Below are 19,830 nucleotides of genomic sequence, written 5' to 3' on the forward strand. Positions count from 1 at the left end.
GCCAGTGCTGATTGTCAAAAGGCAGGAGGGAGACGAGGATTCCCTAGAATTGCGCCACACAGAGAGTTGGCTGTGGAGAAAAAGGAGGAGTGTTGGACTCTTGGGGCCGGGAGGAAGGAACCCTGATGGGGTATGGATTGATGCCATTGGCCAAGCCCGGAATATTCCGAACGAATTTAAATTAGCCGATGAGATTGCAGCTGGGTTTGAAAGTTTTCCTGTTTTTAGTGCAATTTTTCCCATCACTGTAAATAAGAATGTTAATAGGATCAACCTTATTCACTATAATGTCCAGCGCCTTGCAAATTTGACCAGGGACGTTGTTGAGGCAATACATCAACAACTGTCAGAAACTTCCCTTATGACACTTCAGAATAGGATAGCGATTGATATGGTCCTGGCAGAGAAAGGTGGAGTGTGTGCTATGTTTGGAGATCTATGCTGCACTTCTATCTCTAATAACACAGGGCCAGATGGATCACTCACTAAGGGGTTAACGAAACTTAGGGCATTGGCGAAAGAATTAAAAGCCCAGTCTGGAGTCTCCAATCCTGTTTTATCCTGGTTACAGGGAGTGTTTGGGAGATGGAGCACATTGTTAGGACAACTTTTGCTGGGTTTGTTCATTTCTGTATCAATTTTTATCACTTGTGGCTGTTGTTGTATTCCATGCATTCGAACGCTGGTCACGAGGACCATAGAGACAGCCTTTGCTGACCGTGATGAACTGCCTCCGAAATATCAAGCTGTGCAGGCTGTGGAGCAAGACTATCTCACATTACAGGAGGCGGAGAAAGTTGCTGAGATCGATCTGGAGTCTGAAGGGGAATGTGATGGGAAGGAGGGATTGTGAATTAGATTGTTACACATATAATTTTAACCTTGCTTGTAACCTAAATATTATAACCTTGATTGTAGAACAAATATTATAACATTGATTGTAACACAAACATTATTAATCAGATTGTAGAACAAGTATTATGAATTAGATTGTAGACCATATGTTAACTTGGGAATTTACTAATGTACGGGGGGTTAGCTAGTTTTTTGCTTGGGGGCAAATGGGATGAAACTTGTAAACGGGCAATGGGATCGGGGTGACGGATGGGGGGTGTACGCAAAGGAGGGTTGGGGGAGCCCTCGCCCACCAGCCGAACTACCCTGTGAACAGAACCCGTATAGAGCTTGGCAATAATAGGCGAACTAATGTAACGCGGTGGTAGCATAGTCAGGGCGAGATTGTCCTCTAAAGAGGACAAAGGAGGGATTGTAAGGTAAAACATCATGAGATGGGAATGTGTAGGGAGTTACCCTGTACAGGGCAGTAACAAGAAGGGGAGGTGTCCTTGTACTCCTGTTAGGTAAAACATCATGAGATGGGAATATACGGGGCAGTAACAAGATGTGAATGCATCCTTGTATTTACAAGATAAGAAAGACATTGATGGATTGAGAGGCAGGAAGCTAGCAGGGAAAGGATAGCAACAGTTTTAGTCATTGGACAAGTAATGATATGATGATGTTCTAAGCACATATCCAAGGGTATAAAAAATCACCATTTTGCTGATAACGGCAGAATGCATTCTCCGGCTAACATCGTTAGTCGCAAGTGTTACAATCCGGTAATAAAGAACAAAGAACCCTGATTTCGACTCAGTCTGGTGTTTGTCTCACTCATTCATGAACAAAGCAGACCTAACAGTAGTTTGAATAACTCTGACTCCGTGAGCTTGATAAGCGCACATGGAGGTACAACTCGACCTCTCACATCTCTGTCAGGATATCCCAATGGCAACAGGGAAGGCTTTGCCTTGAGAAGAAAATGGGGATAATCTCTAGTACACAGCACGTTCCTTGTTCCTTCCGACAGTCGGGTAAGAACAGAACATATAAATGTTGACAGTCATTTGTACACAGCTCATTCCTTCTGACAGCAGGGTGAGAGCAACCAGAACAGATTTCCTTTCCAGTGGATTCAGACTCCATAATCCTGCATCGGCCACAAAATGCACCATTAACCAGGTGTCTGCTCAGTGAAGGGCAATGCCTCCTCTCTCCGAGGTACAGCCCAACAGCTCGTAACTCCATTGCTGGATTAGAACCAGCACACGAGTTGATTTTGTTGATATTCTGGTTAAAAATAAACCATTCTACCTTTTGTCCTGGCCCAGTCACCCAAACACGTGGGCAAGTCGGGGGGAGGGGGGGGGGCATCCAAAGAAACAACCAGAGTAAAGGAACTGAGGCACATAGCAAGAGAGTATAATCTACTGTGATCCATGGCTGTGAAGAGAGCAACACTATTGGCTGCTGTTCAAATATGTATTCACTTGGATTTACAACCAGGCTCTCACCTCTCATCCACTGCAGTTATCTACACAAGGCACTGCCTCAAGAAGGCACCCACATCATAAAGAACTCCATTACCCTGGTCACAGCCTCTTCTCACTGCTCTCTTCGAGCAGAAGGTACAGAAGTGTGAAGACCAGTACCTCTAGGTTTAAGGTCAGTTCCTTTCCAACAGCTATCAGGCTCTTGAACTTCCCTTCGTTGTCCCAATCACAGACTGCTCCAACACCACAGAAGGATGGTCTGCACTACTATAACACCATTTTTCTTGCACATCAGTAACTGAGTACTTATTTTCTATGTTTTGAATTGAATGTATGTTAGCTATTATGTTTTTTTTAAATACAAAGTACCTGTGGCTGCAGCAAGGAAGAATGTTGGTGCATGTGTACATTGTACAATGTGTTTGACAATAAACTCATCATTAGTATCAAGTGTTGAGATTAGATGACAGCAGCATGCTGACCACTAATCCTTGGCTTCACAAGCATGTCCCACAACCTGAGCATCACCATTCACTGACAAACCTGCTCCTGACAGCCAGCACTTCCCCCTGGATCTTACCTCCTCTCCTCTATGTGCTCCTACCTGGTTGGAAATGTAGGATCATAGACAAAGCTGCCCAACTCCTGCGGATATCCAATGGAGATCAAGCGTTCAACTGTCAGGTCGAAGCCCAGAGACTCGTATTCAGGAGACTTGTACACTGCGTCAACAGAAAGAGGAAATGGTTAAGGTGCATCTGATATCCTGATATCCTGATATCATACAGGTCCCTCAAATGCAGCAGAGAAAGATGTGGAGGATAGGGAATTCAGGGATGTCTTGAGGGGAGTTCATATTGCAGAGTTCATATTGCTTAAGGTCTTAAAATGCATTCGGATAGATTAATCCCCAGGGCCCGACTGTATTTCCTTGGACATTGTTGGAAACTATAAAAGAAATTGCAAGGGCCTTGAGTAATTTTCTGTATCCTTGTTATGCACAGGCAAGGGACTGTTGTACATTATTTACAAATGCTAAAAAGACAGAACAGGGAACAAGAGGCCAGGGAGCTTACTGTCAGTCATGGAGATGTTACTGGAGAAGATCATCTTTGCCTTTCAAAATGCTGATAGATCCTGTGTTGTATCAGGTTTTTTTTGAAGGCTGGTCTCAAAGGTCAGATCACATGAGATTCAGAGGGAGTTAGCCAAATGGAGATAGAGTTGGCTTGATAGAAGGAGGCAGAGGATGACAGTGGGGGGGGTTGTTACTCAGAGTGGAGGCCGGTGACCAGTGTTGTGCCACAGGGATCGGTGCTGGGTCCACTGTTTGTCATCTGTATGAATGACTTAAATGACAATGTAGTTATCAAGGTTAGTAAGTCTACAGATGTCATCAAGGTTGGTAGTGCAGTGGACAAAGAAGGTGGTTATTTGTGTTTACAGGAGGGTCTTGATAAACTTGGAAAGTAGGACAAGGAATGGCAGATGGAATTTAACTCGGACATTTGTGAGGTCTTGCACCTTGGGAGGTTAAACCAGAGTAGGACTTAAAAAGGCCCTGGAGAGTGTTGTAGAACAGAGAAGCTTCAGGGCACAAGGTACATCATTTCATGAAAGTGGCGAGGCAGGTACAGATGGCATTTAGCTTTTGTTGGTCAGGGGACGGATACAGGTACTGGGTTGTCATGTTACAAGGCAATTTATACTTGAAGTACATAGAACACAACAGGACAGGTCCTTCAGTCCATGATGCTGTGCCAATAATGGGCAAGGTATTCAGTGACTACTTTATATTGTATTCACCAAGGATAAGAATGTGGAGGATAGTGAAGAAAAGTCTAATGTGCATTTGGAGATCAAGACCAAGGTGGGTGGGTTTGCAGATGTTACATATCCCTTTTACAGAGATCCTACTTAACTGGTGTGTGAATGACCTGTGTTTAAAGTCAGCTTGGGTCGTTCACACTGAATCAAGAAAAGCTGGGTCAGTGCAACCTTTTACATAGGGACCCAGCATCCTGAAGCAAAAAGAGGCGGGACCTGCAGCATTGGGGTCCTGGGAAGGCAGGTAAGCCTTTTAGACAGGAGCCAATGCAAAACGCATTGGCTCTGATACTACCTAACTTGGCAGGTAATTACTGGGATGAAATGCAGGATTCTGTTCTGGGAACCCTCCTCTGTGATAGGGAGAAAGATACAATGTAGAGCTGGGATGAGAAGTGACAGATGGAGTTTAACCTAGAAAAGTGTGAGGTAGTTCATTTCAGTAGGTAAAATGTGAAGGCAGAATACAATATTAACAGGAGGACTGAGCAGTGTGGATGAACTGAGAAAGCCATAGGCCACTCAAAGCTGCTGCACAGGTTGACAATGTTGTTAAGAAGGTGTATGGTGTGTGGGCCTTTATTAACAAAAGGAATCAAGTTCAAGAACCGTATGGCAAGTTATACAAGATCTTGATTAGACCCCACTTGGAATAATGTGTTCAGTTCTGGTCAACTCATTACAGAAAAGATGTGGATGCTCTAGAGAGGTTGCAGAGATTTACAAGGATGCTGTCTGGATTGGAGAGCATGCTTTAGATAGATAGAGCCAATAGCTTGAGTTTGTTTTGCAGGATAGGAGCTGTCTAAAGCTGGAGGGCAGAGATCTAAGGTGAGAGGAGGGAATGTTTAGAGGAGATCACACAGAGTGGTTGGCATCTGGAATGAACTGTAAGAGGTGGTGGTGGTGGAAATGCTTCAGAGACTTGAATAAGGTACACAAAGGTGCTGGAAAAACTCAGAAGGTCATAGAAGGGCCAAGGCCCGAAAAGTCAACTGCCTTTTATTTGTTCGTGATGTTGCATATCCTGCTAAGTTTCTCCAGCACTACTGTGTACTGTACGAACGCCCATCATCTACAGACTTCTTGATGCCATTGATTAAGCAGGGCAGAGAGGGATTATAGAATGAATGCGGTCAAGTGGGATGAGAATGGATATACATGGTCAGCAGCAGAACGATGGGTAGAAGGGTCCGTTTGCTTGCTGTACGATGGTGGGCAGAGGAGATTGTTCCTGTGCAGTGTAGACGATAGCTGCAGACAAGCCACAGAATCCAAAGTATTCACAGCAAGCTCAGAGGCTTCAAAACACCAGCACATCTAGTAGCAGAGCTGCACAGATCTCGGCACACTTGGTGTTGAGGAAATCGTCTAAAACCCTTTACATAGCCAAGAGAACAGTGTAAACCATGACACGGTGTCGAAAGAACAGTGTAAATAGCAGCAGTGAGGGAACTGTGTAAATCCCAGCACATTCAGTCGTGAAGGAACTACATAAATCATGGCACACTCAACAGTGAGGGAACCTTGTAAACCCCGGCAAACTCAGCAGTAGGGAACCATGTAAACCCTGGCACACTCAGCACTGATAGTAACGTGTAAATGTTGGCACATTCATCACTTTGAGAGGGTATTGTGCATATCACAGCACATTTGGTGACGAGGGAAACGTGCAAATGGAGACACACATGGTATTGGGAATGGGAGTGTCGTGCATCTACTGGCATACTTGGTTCTGGGGAGTGTAAGGTAAAACATCATGAGATGGGAATGTGTAAGGAGTTACCCTGTGCAGGGCTGTAACAAGAAGGGGAGGTGTCCTTGTACTCCTGTTAGGTAAAACATCATGAGATGGGAATGTGCAGGGCTGTAACAAGATGTGAATGCATCCTTGTACTTACAAGATAAGAGAGACATTGATGGATTGAGAGGCAGGAAGCTAGCAGGGAAAGGATAGCAACAGTTTTAGTCATTGGACAAGTAATGATATGATGATGTTCTAAGCACATATCCAAGGGTATAAAAAATCACCATTTTGCTGATAACGGCAGAATGCATTCTCCGACTAACATGGTTAGTCGCAAGTGTTACAATCCGGTAATAAAGAACAAAGAACCCTGATTTCGACTCAGCCTGGTGTTTGTCTCACTCATTCATGAACAAAGCAGACCTAACAGGAGGGATAGGGTCCATACCAATACTGACCACTCCTGAGGAGCTACCAGTCCCAAATCAAGCTGTCACGTTGGTGTGAATTTAAACAAGTTCTCACTCCTTTCACAATCAGAACATGGAGCTCCTTGAGGCTTTGTCTTCGCCACTCAGGCTCCTGAGTGAACCCCACCACAGTGCCCTCACACTTCTAATTGATTTTCCTTTTCATTGTAATGCTACACAAATGGTTCCTAAACTTTTTCGGTCTGCCACCCCCTTTGCCTCAAGGCCTCATCCCAAGCACCCCCACCCTTACAATGGCGCTGAGCGGCGTGGGGGGGGTTGGTGGCCATGCTGAGAGGGGGGTTGATGGCTGCGCTGACAGGGGGGCTGGTGTCCACGCTGAGAGGGGTCTGGTGGCCGCGCTGAGAGGGAGGGGTGATAGTGATGCCAGTACCACATGGCAGTCACCAAGACCAGCTCTCACAAGAATGACTTGTCGCCAATTATTTTGCTCACTACTGCCACCCTGAGTCTGGCCAGAAAATTACTGCACTTCCCCCTGACCACCCCTATGGTATAGGGAATACTTAAAGTGGTATGTGAGTTGAAAGAAAAAGATTGAGAACCACTGATATATTCTTTGTACCTGTGATGCCACTTTCAGGAAATTACGCATCTATATTCCCAGATCTCCCTGTTCTACCGCACTCCTTGGTTCCCTACCATTTACTATGTCCTACCTTGGTTTGTCCTTCCAAAATGCAACACCTCACACTTGTCTACATTAAATTCTATCTGCCATTTTTCTGCCTATTTATCCAGCTGGTCCAGATCCCTCTGCATGCTTTGAAAGCCTTCCTCACTGTCCACCACACCTCTAATCTTTGACAATGTGACAATTAACTCTCACTATCTCAAGCAAGGAAGGCCAGGTACAAACACTGTTTGGGTCAACACAGTTAGCGTAGCGGTTAGCACAAAGCCGTTTACAGCACCAGTGATCGGGAAAAGGGGTTGAATCCCATGCTGCCTGTGAGGAGTTTGTACGTTCTCCCTGTGTCTGTGTGGGTTTTCCCCGGAGTCTCCGGTTTCCTCCCATCATTTGAAATGTCCCGGGAGTTGTAGATTAATTGGGTGTAAATTGTGTGGCACGGGCTCATGGGCCAAAAGGACCTGTTACTATGCTGTATGTCAAAATTTTTTATTTAAATTTAAGATTTTTTTAAATTTTAAAACACAGGCCTGTCATTAACTTTGTGCAACCTCTTTGATTGCACATTTCTGCCCAACTCATCCCCAGGAAGAAAAGGTATAACTACTGGAATATCACAGCCAAATCACAACAGCACAGAGATTGATCAAGGCCAGTTAGCGTGGCTCTGTTGCCAGAGACTAATTTGATGAAGTATTTTGAAAAAAATAATAAACCAATGAGCACAGTGGGGCTGATGTTACCTTGCTTGGACATCAGTCAAGTCTTTGACCAGGTGGCTTATGAGAGGCTGGTCCGTAAGGTTAGAACCCATGAGACTGAAGACAAGTTGGCACATTGGATCCAAAGTTCACTTGGCAGGATTCTTAGCAGTGTAGAGGAACAGAGGGATCTTGGGGTCCAGGTCCAATCATCCCTCAAAGTTGCTGCGCAGGTAGATAGTGTAGTTAAAAAGGCTTATAGTATGCTGACCTTCATTCATCGGAGGACTGAGATCAAGAGCTGCAAGACAATATTGCAGCTCTATAAGACTCTGGTTGAACCAGGAGTATTGTGTTCTGCTCTGGTCACCTTATTATAGAGGGTGCAGAGGAGATTTACCAGAATGCTGCCTGGATAAAAGAACATGTCTGATAAGGAAAGACTGAGAGAGCCAGGCCTTTTCTCTTTGGAGCAACGGAGGATGAGAGGTGATTTAAAAGAGGTATATAAAATAAGGGGCTTAGATAGGGTGGACAGCCAGCACCTTTTTATTGGGACAACAATAGCAAATACCAGAGGAAATCTGTTTAAGGAGAGTGGAGGGAAGCTAAGAAGAGATGACGGAGGTGTTTTATTTTAAACAGAGAGTGGTGGGTGCCTGGAATTCATGACCAAGGGTAGTGGGCATGGCTGGTACAATAGGGACATCTAAAAGAGTCTTAGACAGGCATATGGATGTAAGAAAAATGGAAGAGTTATGAGCTGTGAGAAAGGACAGGGTTAGATTGTTGTGGAGTAGGTTTATAAATGTTGGCACAACATTGTGGGCTGAAGGGCCTGTACTGTGCTCTACTATACCTATGTACTGGACATAGGTGCAGTACATTGGACATATTGGTGGAGGGTTGTTTTTGTGATTGGAAGCCTGTGAGTTGTGGTGTAACACAGGGATTGGCACCAAAACCATCACTGTTTGTCATCTACATTAATGATTTTGAGATGTACATAGGAGGTATAATTAGTAAGTTTGCAAATGGCACAAGAATTAGAAGTGTTGTTTATGGTGATGAGGATAATCTTAAGTTACAGAATGACATCAATCAGTTGGTGAGTTGGGCAGATGAATGGCAGGTGGAATTTATTCCTGATGAGTGAGGATGTATTTGGGAGGTTTAGTAAGGGTAAGACATAGGCCATGTGTTTGAAAGTTTAAGGAAGAGATCTTTCGTGTGCCCAGGTTGACTCATTGAAAAGGAATACAGGGTAGTGACCTTCACTATCCACTCTTTAGTTTTACGATCTTATTCCCAGGTGCAATGTCTAAGAGAGCAGGGAGGTCACAGTACAGCTTTCAAAAAACCCTGCTCTGTCTATAGCTGGACTCTTGTGTCTAGTTTTGGTCTCCCGCTTTCTGAAGGCTACAATCACGCTGGAGAGGGGCAAAGGTTCCCCAGCATGTTGCCTGGGTTGTACGTCTCAGTTACAGGACAGACTGGAGAGGCTGGGTTCATTTTCCCTGATGTTGAGACAGCTCTGGGCAGTCCTGATAGAGATACAAAAAGGATGGATAGGAGAAAGTTTTCCCGATCAAAGAAACATCAAAAACTAGAGGCATACGCTTTAAGTAGGAGCGCTGCAGGAGACGAGAGGAAAAATATTTCCTCCCCCGAGGGTGGCTGGAGGTTAAGAGGGCAGGAGAGGCTCTCATGACACTGAAAATGTGAGTCCTTGAATCACCAAGATAAAGAAGGCTTTGGACAAAGTGCAGAAAATGGGATTGGTGCTGTTGGGTACTGGAAGGTTAGCAGTTCATGATAGGCTGAAGGACTCAAATCTTCCACCATCTCCACATTCTAGTTTTATTGTTGCCACTGAAGAGGCTCGGTGAAGAGCTTCCCGCCGTGCCTCACCAATAGATCTCCCGACAAAAGCCCACCATCCAGAGTAGGCCCAATCCTGATGTGAGCTGAGAACAGAAGAGCAGAGCACAGGAGTTTCCTCTATCCTCTGCTCATCACCAGACCTCATGGCGTAGGATGACAATTTCTGCCCCACTGACCAGCTGGGACTTCAGGAGCAGGTGAGTGGGTGGTTAACAACCCAGTGTTGGTTCTACAGATATGCATGGCTGCTCAATGGCAGAAGATATTGAACCACAGGCTTCTTGCAGAAAGCTCACTCACAGTACTTCCTGGCTCATAGCAGTACACCACAGCTTAGCATCATCCTGTGGTCTAACGGCTCAGCACATTGGCGGTAGGGGAGAATATGGTGCACCACTATAATGATCTAGACCTCATTTCCACTCCTTAAGTATCAGCTCCTAAACTGCACCATCATTTCCTGCAATAGTTCACATCCTTTGTGTGACTCGTTCATTTATCTTGTCTGCTGAAAATGCTGGGATTCTGAACACTGGAACAGCTGCCCAACTCCGTGCCTTCTCCACATACCACATACCACAATCCCACCTCCTCCAGACCCAGGACCTCACCTTCTCTGAGATCAGGCTTCTTATGGCAGCTGTTAGTCCACGATTCTCTTCACTGCCTCAAAAAATACCCCTCACCCAATCAGGGGTTTAATTGTTCCCCTCACCCACCCAGGGGTTTAATTGCACCCCCACACCTACCCAGGGGTTTAATTTCCCCCCCCCTCACCCATCCAGGGGTTTCTGCACCCCTTCACCCATCCAGGGGTTTAATTGCCCCCCTCACCCATCTAGGGGTTTAATTGCCCCCCTCACTGATCCAGGGGTTTAAATGCCCCCACTCACCCATCCAGGGGTTTAATTGTCCCCCCTCACCCATCCAGGGGTTTAATTGCCCCCCTCACCCATCTAGGGGTTTAATTGCCCCCCTCACCCATCTAGGGATTTAATTGCCCCCACTCACCCATCCAGGGGTTTAATTGTCCCCCCTCACCCATCCAGGGGCTTAATTGCCCTCCTCACTTATCTTTCATCAGTTTAACTGCCCTCTCTCAGCACACCTTCCCCATTTTGAGGTAGTGAGCTCATTTTCCCGTGCAGACATCTTGCTGTGACATGCCAGTCCTCAGCACTGCTCACCTGGAATGACCAAAACCCTTCCTGGTGTTTGTGTTATGTAGGACAGGCTGGGGTTTGCCAACAAGATCTGGTCTGGGATGTTCTGTGAAACAGTATTCAGCAGATAACCAACAATCAGCTCATTGCACTGCTGTAGTTTTACTGAAACACATGTATGTCATCTCAGCTGGAAGATTAAACTCAAGCATCAACATATTCGTAATTGAACAGGTGAAAACAGCCAGGGTTCACACCAGGCTCAGAAGAGTGTGTGTCTGTGTCTGTGTGAGTGCATCTGTGTGACTGCGTGCGTCTGACTGTGTGTGTCTGTGTGCGTGCATCTGTGTGTGCCCGTGTGCGTGCGTGCATGTGTGCATGCACACGTGGGTTTGGTGTGCATGTGCGTGCACGTCTGCATGTGTCACCCTCACTGCCAGCCATGACAAAATGACAGCAAACACATAAACATTAGCCGTCAGAGCATCCACACAAGCCTGGAGTTCTCAGCTATTCAATAAAGTGGCTATACCGTTCCCCTCGCTGTGGTGCTAATTTTATTCCTTCTGGAAGTGAAGCTGCAAAACCACACAGCTTTACCTGATATTGAAACCACTCTCCAACAGAGGTCCAAACAGCAAGGCTTGCTGAAGTTCTCGCATCAGGCCCTGCTCTATGTGTACCTTCATCCCCATCACACAGCCTCCACCAGCACAAAGGGCAGGCACCTTCTGCAGCCAGTGGCCTCAGCAGAGGGCAGGCTTCTGTCCAGAACAACAGGTGGAACAGAAGAGTGGATAGAGGTCACAGTGTAGTAGCACTGCAAATCCCATTCAATGTTGACTACCCAACCTCCTTGATGGCTCACATCACACAGCGAGCTCCTCGGAGACAGAGTTCTCAATAGTTTCCACATTGGGCTCCTCTCAAATAGAAGGCCATCAAGCAGACCAGCTTTTGCATGTACCCTTGGTCTGCGTGACTGATCATTTTCTAACTGAGCAGTTGAGAGTGGTCAACTCTGGTCTCCCTGAGCCAGGCACAGCCTACGCTCAAACCTGCCTGGAGACAGGGCAAATCTCCTGCTGCTGAACCCACTCCTCAGTTCCTGCTTCCCATAAGAATTGCTCTTGCTTCTCCCACTTACAGCAGTTCCCCTCCATCTTACCTCCTCCAGCTGGGAGGGGGACAAGAGGCCGCAAACTCCTCCTCAAGTGCGACAGCAACTCTCCTTTCTCAGCCAACAGGAAGTACGTTAGCTGTGGGTTGAAAGAGATAAAGTGTTGGTCCCCTTCCACCAAGCCTTAACCACAGTGGTGTGAAGCCTGCATCAATTTCACTTGGCTGTTTTCACTCATCCTCTGGTTTCAGAGTTGTTGCTGAGACTCACCTGGCTGAGGCTCAGTCCCTGCTTCCGGCCTGCTCCTCCTCACGTGCTACCTCCATACCAGTCGCCTGTCACATGTGCTCCCCAGTTTTTCTCTGATCGTTTGAAGTCTTCTATCCAGAAGTTCGCAGATAGCTATAATACAATTGCTGAAATTCCTGATTCACTCCAACTCTTGAAACACAGCACCAATATTCATATTACAATAGCACTAGTGCTTCTCCAAAATTCCATCTCTGTTGCATCAACCCTTTGTCCTCTCTACCCAAGAATATGCTAAGTGTGTTCTGAATTCAAACAATCTCATATCCCCATTCCTGAGATTCCTAAAAATGTTTTTTCTCCTTGATGATAAACTGTGATAAACTTATCCAGAGACCTAACACTAATCATCCTCAACGTATGTAAACCCATCACCTATTGCAGCCTGTGTTTATATTGGGCCTGCTGTGATCACTGCTCCCCTCATTTATGACCTGCTGCCCATGAGCTGCACTGCATCCCCTCTGTCCTCTCTATGCTGAAACCAGGACTTGCATCACCAGCCCCTATCTTCACTCAAACCTCTGAACTATGGGGTCACTTTCTCTGACAAAGTACAGAATCTTCAAATGTAACACTTCATTTGTCAACACCCTCTCTCATTTCATCTCTGCCAAAGTCCTGATAGCTTTTCATTTAGATTTTTCAAACAAAAAAATGACACAGTGATGCTGACTGAGTTGGCTGGTCACAGTCTCACTGTCAGGTAACCTCTGCCCTGGTCAACAGGTCCTTCCTGAGATAGCTGGTCACCACTGTCCTGGTCAACTCAACCTTCCTGAGATAGTTGGTCACCACTGCTTTGGTCAACTTGTCCTTCCTGAATTCACTGGTCACTCTCACTGTTCAGGCTGATCACTGCACTCATCTATCTTTCTTTTGACATTCACAGTGGGCCAGTGTAAATAAACCAAGTTAGAAACCTAATTTCTGGAACTGATGCAGCATGAAGACCCATTTCCAATTTAATGTGCTACTTGAAAAATAGTCTATCATTCCTTCTTAGCTTCTGTGCTTTGCTGGCAGGGACCACACATCACCCTGAAGTGATGAGAATGGCTCACCCCTAAACCTTGCACTATTCTCTGCAGTGAAAACAGAGTGGCCTCAATGTACAAGCACTGAAGGTGGCTACACAGGTAGACAAGGTGGATAAGAAGGCATGCTAGTCTTAATGAGCCTCTGCACAGTATACAAGACCTAAAGAGGATATGTAACTCAGATGGAGTACTTGTAGAGTTCAGTCACCACTACAGAACGGATGTAATAGCTTTGGAGAGGGTGCAGAGGTATTGCCTGGAAAGGAGCATTTCAGTGTTGAGGAGAAAATCCAGAGGCTGAGTTTGCTTTGAGAGGGTAGAGGAGCCCGAGAAGAGACACAATCAAGGTATTCAAAGTTATGACAGGCATAAATAGGAGAGAGAGTGAAAAAAAATTCCCCCCACGGCAAGGGCAGGGAAGCTGAGGAAGAATCTTTCCACACAAGGGGCCTGGAGACTGAGACTCTCACACATCGCAGAGGTACACTATGAAAGCATTTAAATGGGATTAGTATGACCATGAGATGTAGGCCATTCAGCCCATCAATCTGCTCTGCTATGGCTGATGCCTCCCTCTCAACCCCATTCTCCTGTCTTCTCTCCATAAACTTTAACACCCTAGTAATAAAAAACCTGCTTTAAAAATACCCAATGATGGCCACCACAGTCATTTGTGGCAACAAATCCCACAGACTTGCCAACCTTTGGCTGAAGACATTTCTGCTCATCTCTCCCACTGCTGGAAACATCTCCACATCCACTCTATCAGCCCTTTCAATATTTTGAATGTTTCAATGAGATATCCCCCCTCCCCAATTCCAACAAAAGTTGCTCATACATCAACCCTTCCATCCCCAAGAACATTCTCATTAACCTCCTCTGAACCCTCTCCAATGCCAGCATATCCTTCCTTAGATAGGGCCCCAAAATGCCTACAATACTCCCGATGTGATCTCACCAATGCATTGTAAAGCCTCACCATTACATTACATAACGAACTTTATGACTCATGTTCATGACAATAAATTCTGATTCTGATGTTTGCCTTTATATTCTAGTCTTTTCAAAATGAATATTAATATTGCACTTTCTTAATTTCTACAGTCTCCACCTGCACATTAACCTTTAGCATGGAGATATTAATGGCCAAAGGGCCTGATTGGTGAAGATAAGGTGTCTTTTGGGGATGATGGTAGAGGGAGGAATGTAGGAAGAAGGCTCTGCTCTTGCTGGAGCAGTGCTGCCACATTATGACTCTAGCCAGGCTTCTATGATCCCTCAGCCCCAATCCACTCCCACATTACTCAGTGTGGCTAGGCCTCATGATCCCTCAGCTCTGATTTTCCCCCACACCACGTGGGGAAAGTATATTCACACCATAACAGGTGGGTGCTAGAGGAATATAGAAGTGGGATCACACCGTTTGCCACAGTCAGTAACCTGTTAGGAAAAATTGTGAAATCCTTTACCTGAACCATTCGAGCGAGCTTTTACAGAAAGGTGGAAGTGGAAGAATGAGGGAAAGGATGAGTGAGAAATCGGTGGGGGATGAGGCAGGTCAGGGAAAACAGCAATAATTGATTTTATCTGGAGGAAATTGTGAAACTTGGAGCAATTCACCACACCTTGTCAATCAGCAAAAGCTTTGACTCACTTTCCATGTGCTGGGGACTAGCCTGGATGTTGGGCCTGGACATCGGGCATGTTCCTGTACTGCAACAGATGGCCTCACTCCTCTTCCATCTACTGCCTTTTTGTCCTGCTATAACTAGACAGGGTTCTGGAGGAAACTCTCACTCCCATTCCCCCACTGTTCTCCATTCCAGAGTGCAGGCCATGACACCTTTGTGAGGAAGGCCACAGAGTATAGTCGGGTCTTCTCTATCTACCCAAGGACTGAAGGATGGGGTGGGAGTAGTAAGGGAGTGGGAAAGGGAGCACATCAAAGAAGCTTGAGAGGGTGAATAGAGAGGGACATACTCCTGTGTTTCTCAGCACATGCAGCCTGGAGTCAGGCCCTTCATCCCATCAAATCTGTGCTGACCATCAACTACCACATGCATTATTTGCCCCACATTCTCATCATCTCCCCAGAGATTCTACCTGTAGGTTATGAGCAATTTGGAGTGGCCAATTTACCTACCAACCCGTGCCTATGGGATGTGAGAGGAAACCAGAACATCCAGCGGAAAGCCACACAGTCACAGGGATCAGGAGCAAACTCCACCAGGCAGCCTTCAAGATCAGCATTGAACTTAGGTCTCTGCCACTGAAGCATAAACTCTACTAGCAGCACTACTGAGCCTTTCTACTCCACACGTCTTTTCCCAGCCCCCACATCCCACCACCAGATCCACCCCATTCCTTTCCTCTGCAACATCTCTATCCCCCAGTGCAAGCCCCTACCCATGGGAGCAGGTTTTACACTGTCACTACAGCGAGGTCCCCCCGAACTTGCTGATGGATGCACTAGAGTCAATTTTTACGTATTGCTGGCTTGTGACCTCATCCCAAACATAAACTTCTTTGCATTTGCGCTGTCAGTTTGTATGACTTTCGAGATTTCTCACACTCTGCCTTCTTGTCCCATCTTTTCTAGAAAAAAATAGCCACAGTTTCAACAATTCCTTCCAACAATAATTTTAACATCTTGTGGTTATACTGCCAAACCAGCTATGAGACCTGGACTAACGATCCAGAGACACAAGCTCAAATTCCACTGTGTTGACTGAAGAACTTTGGTTAACCAAATAACTTGGAATCTTAACAGAAAACTATTATCAAATGAACTCATAATGAAAAACTGGCTGCAGATGCTGGAATGTAGGTTAAAATAGAACACTGGAAGCACTCAGCAGGTCAAGCAGCATCTGTGGAGGAAAGAAAATTTTGTAAGAGGTCCAGGTGAACCTCTTCCTCATATGGGAGGGCTGTTAGGTCCCTGGATGGTGTTGAAAAAGAAGGGAAAGGACAAACATTAGACCTCCTTTAGTTGCAGAAGTAAGTCTTGGAGGACAGGGAGAGAAGAGAGGACTAGGGAGAGAGTGAATGAGTGGTTCCTGTAGAAAACAGAAAGGAAGGAGGAGAGGAGAACGTGTCAATGGGGGTGCTTTAAATGGCACTGGAGTTGTAAAGATGGCAGAGGATGGCATGTTGGATGTGGAGGCTGGTGCAAAAGGTGAGAAAATTGACTGCTGACAACAAATTAGCTCATTGTAGAGCAATCCATCATCTTAACAATGGGCTTTGCAGAAGGAAATCTCCATCCTTATCTGCTGTGACTCCAGACGAAGGGACCAGTCATAAAAACAGCTGTATAGAAATGTCTTCCCTCCAGTGATGGTTCTCTGGATTTCTCTGCCCCCACAGGTGGTGGAGACAGTTAAATATTTGAAAGATAGACTAAGGAGCTGAGGGTTATGGGAAAATGGCACAGAAAGAGTTAACAGCACAGAGGAGCAGAGATGATACAGAATGACAGAGCAGCCTTGAGCGAGGCGGTAGTCTACACCTGCTGCTATGATCCAGACTCACAGGAATGTTCTTGACTCTACTACCACTCCAATACGCCAAGCAAGCCAAATTCAGATTAAACTGGATAGACTACGTGAGAGTGAAAGTGAGGTTCAGATCTAACTACTGACATACTGCTATATCACAATGGAGAAACACCCTAACATACAGGTCAAGTAACAACCTGACTGCCAGAGACCAGAATCAGTCATACAATCATGCCTTGCAGAAAACATGGCAGACAACATTCAAAATGCAGTGTTTATACTCTGGAACAACTCCTCCCTGTAATCATGTTCTACTACAATGGTATCTGTCTGACAACACAGAAAATTGGCCAGATAAGTCATAGAACTGCACAGAAACAGGCAACCCAGCCCACCATTTCTGACCCGATATAAATACTAATTTAAACCTCCCACCTGCCTGCACATGGTCCATATCTCTCTGGCTCCTGCCTGTTCATGTGTTTGTCTAGATGCCTGTTAAACTTTGTTATCTTCTTTCACTATAACTAGCAGCCCATTCCACGTACCTACCACTCTCTATAATTAAAAAAAACCCAAGTTCACACATCTCCTTTAAACCCCCCCCCACCCCGCTCCACCTTAAATCTGTGCCCTGTAATATTTCACATTTCCACACTGAAAAACCACTATCTATGCCTCTCATCATTTCATAAACTTCTAACAGGTTGCCTCTCAGCCATTGATGTTCCAGAGAAAACAATCCAAGTTTGTCCAACCTCTTCTAATCCAGGCAACATCCTCATGAGTCTCTGCAAAGCTCCCACATCCTTCCTGCGAGGCAGTGACCAGAACTACACACAGTACTGCAATGAGGCCTAACTAAAGTTTGACACAGGTGCAACACAACTTCCTGCCTTTTCAGTCAATGCCATGCCAAATGAGGGCAAGCACATCATACACTTTCTTTATCGTTTGTGTTGCCTAACCATAGAATACAAAACAAATATAATCTTGCCATTAACCACCAATCAGTCTACAAAGTGATGGAAGATGTTGTAACAAGCAACACTACAGCACAGAACACTACAGTGCAGAAACAGGCCCTTCAGCCCGGCTATTATTCTGATCCTTTATTCTGCCCAGTCCCATGGGCCTGCACTCAATCAATACCCCTCCCATCCATATACTTATCCAAATATTTTTTCGAATGTCAAAATTGAGCCCGCTTCAATTGGTCAATTGGGTTCAGTAGGACATCTTAGCACAAGATCTCGACATAGACTTGGCCCACAGACACCAAAGCATGTTTTGACTGGGTACATGTAGAAGATGCTGGTAAAATGAAGTAAAAAGGCCTCCACTGTTGGAATCATATCCCAAGTAAGGGAAGACAACAAGAAGTGATACACCCCCCACATCAGCACACCACTGCAAGAGTTCAGTAGGGCAGTGGCCAGGCTTGAAGCACCTTCAGCTCCTTCATAGGGACCTCATTCTATGAGAGTGAATCAGTCTCTGATATCATAACATTCAATTTTATACTCCGGTAATAAGGTAGCACAAGGCAACATTAAAGTACACATGAAATATGGGATGTAACATGCACAACACACAACTGCCAGGAATCTCCAACAAATGCCATAATAACATCATGAACATTCAATGGGTGAATATTGAATTCCCCATCATCAGTAAGCAGATTTAGGCTATTCATCCCATCTAGCCTGCCCCACCATTTGAATCATGGCTGATCCATTTTTCCTCTGAACTCCACTCTGCCCTCTTTCCATAACATTCCATAGCCCCACAATCAACTTCTTTAAATGTACTCAATGACCTAGCGTCGACAGCAAATGTGGCAACATATTTCACAGATTCACCCTCCTCTGGATGAAGATATTTTTCCTCATTTCTGTTCTAAATCCTTAAACCCTTTCAACCATCTATAAACCAAAAATCAAAAGATAACTGGTCTCTATGTATTCAGGTGAATACAGCTCGAACAATATATGGGACAGAACTGTCCACTTGAGCGCATTGTCCCCAACAGCCTAAACTTTTGCTTTCTTAGCCCACAATATGGCTTCAATGAGCACTGTCACATCACACCAAAACCTCTTGATGGCACCTCCCAGAGGAAATGATCTGGACACCAAGCTTCCCTCCAAGTCACACAGCGCACCAATGTCATCTTTCCATGGTTACTAGAAATCTGCTAACAGCTCGGTGAGGCATGTTCATCACCCTAACAGCAGTTCAAGGAGGCTCACCACACACCATTTTAAGAGCAATGCTGGCCTTGCCAATAATCCCAACATCCTGTAATTTAGACAGTCTACTATCAACAAGGCCCTGGAAAACAAGGACCACTTCCCATATCACAGTCACCCCTCAGTGAGGGCAGACATTGACAAAAGAATTCACCACCACCTCAGTTCCCCAGCATAGGCTTTGGTCATAGATGAAAAAGCAGTTGAAGATCAAAGCCTCAAACCTGACACAAAACTCATGTTCTGCAAGAAGCAGTGATCCCTGCCCCCGACACTCCGGGCTACCTACAGCAGGCATCTCAAGACACCAGAAATATTCCACCAAAATTGTCTCTGCAAGATAGATCCTCAAAATGAGGAAAGAGTAATCTGGCCTCTCTCAAACCAGGATTATGGGAGACAGAGAAAAAATTCAAGGATGTGCTCAAATCCTTCCTGAATAAAAGCATCATTCCCACTGATTCCAGGAAATCTCTGGTCATTCCCTCTCCAGTGGAGAAAGAGCTAGATTTGGGATTGTCTTTAGAAACAAGGCACTGCTTCCAAATAACACAGAAACAATGAACAAACAGCATTTGTGGAACTATCCATGCTGCAAGCCTACTTAGACAAGGCTCTTCCTCCACTACATCGACAACTACATTGGTACTGCCTCCTGCACCCATGATGAGCTCTTCTACATCATTCACCTTCTGAATCAGCCAACCATGACCTTTTCAACAACTTAATGAAGTCCATGTAGTCAACATCCACTGCTCCACCTTTATCAGCCACCTTTGTCACTTACTCAAAATTGGGAAGACATATCCTGCCTGTCACAAACCCATCTTGT

General features: G+C 45.4%; 1 protein-coding gene across 11 annotated transcripts in view; it reads right to left on the minus strand.

The window, feature by feature from the left end:
• The window catches only part of nt5c2a (5'-nucleotidase, cytosolic IIa), an 83,517-nt gene that overhangs the window by 19,804 nt on the left and 43,883 nt on the right, over positions 1-19,830 (minus strand). For 10 of the 11 annotated variants that reach the window (XM_069900434.1, XM_069900431.1, XM_069900430.1 and 7 more), the window contains one exon: positions 2,938-3,055. In XM_069900434.1, the coding sequence (XP_069756535.1) occupies positions 2,938-3,055 (118 nt within the window). Of the gene's footprint in view, positions 1-2,937; positions 3,056-7,772; positions 8,031-19,830 lie in introns of those variants that run through there. The other variant, XM_069900432.1, reaches the window with a different exon arrangement.

This window comes from Narcine bancroftii, chromosome 10, assembly GCF_036971445.1.
Source record: "Narcine bancroftii isolate sNarBan1 chromosome 10, sNarBan1.hap1, whole genome shotgun sequence".
Lineage (NCBI taxonomy): Eukaryota > Metazoa > Chordata > Chondrichthyes > Torpediniformes > Narcinidae > Narcine > Narcine bancroftii.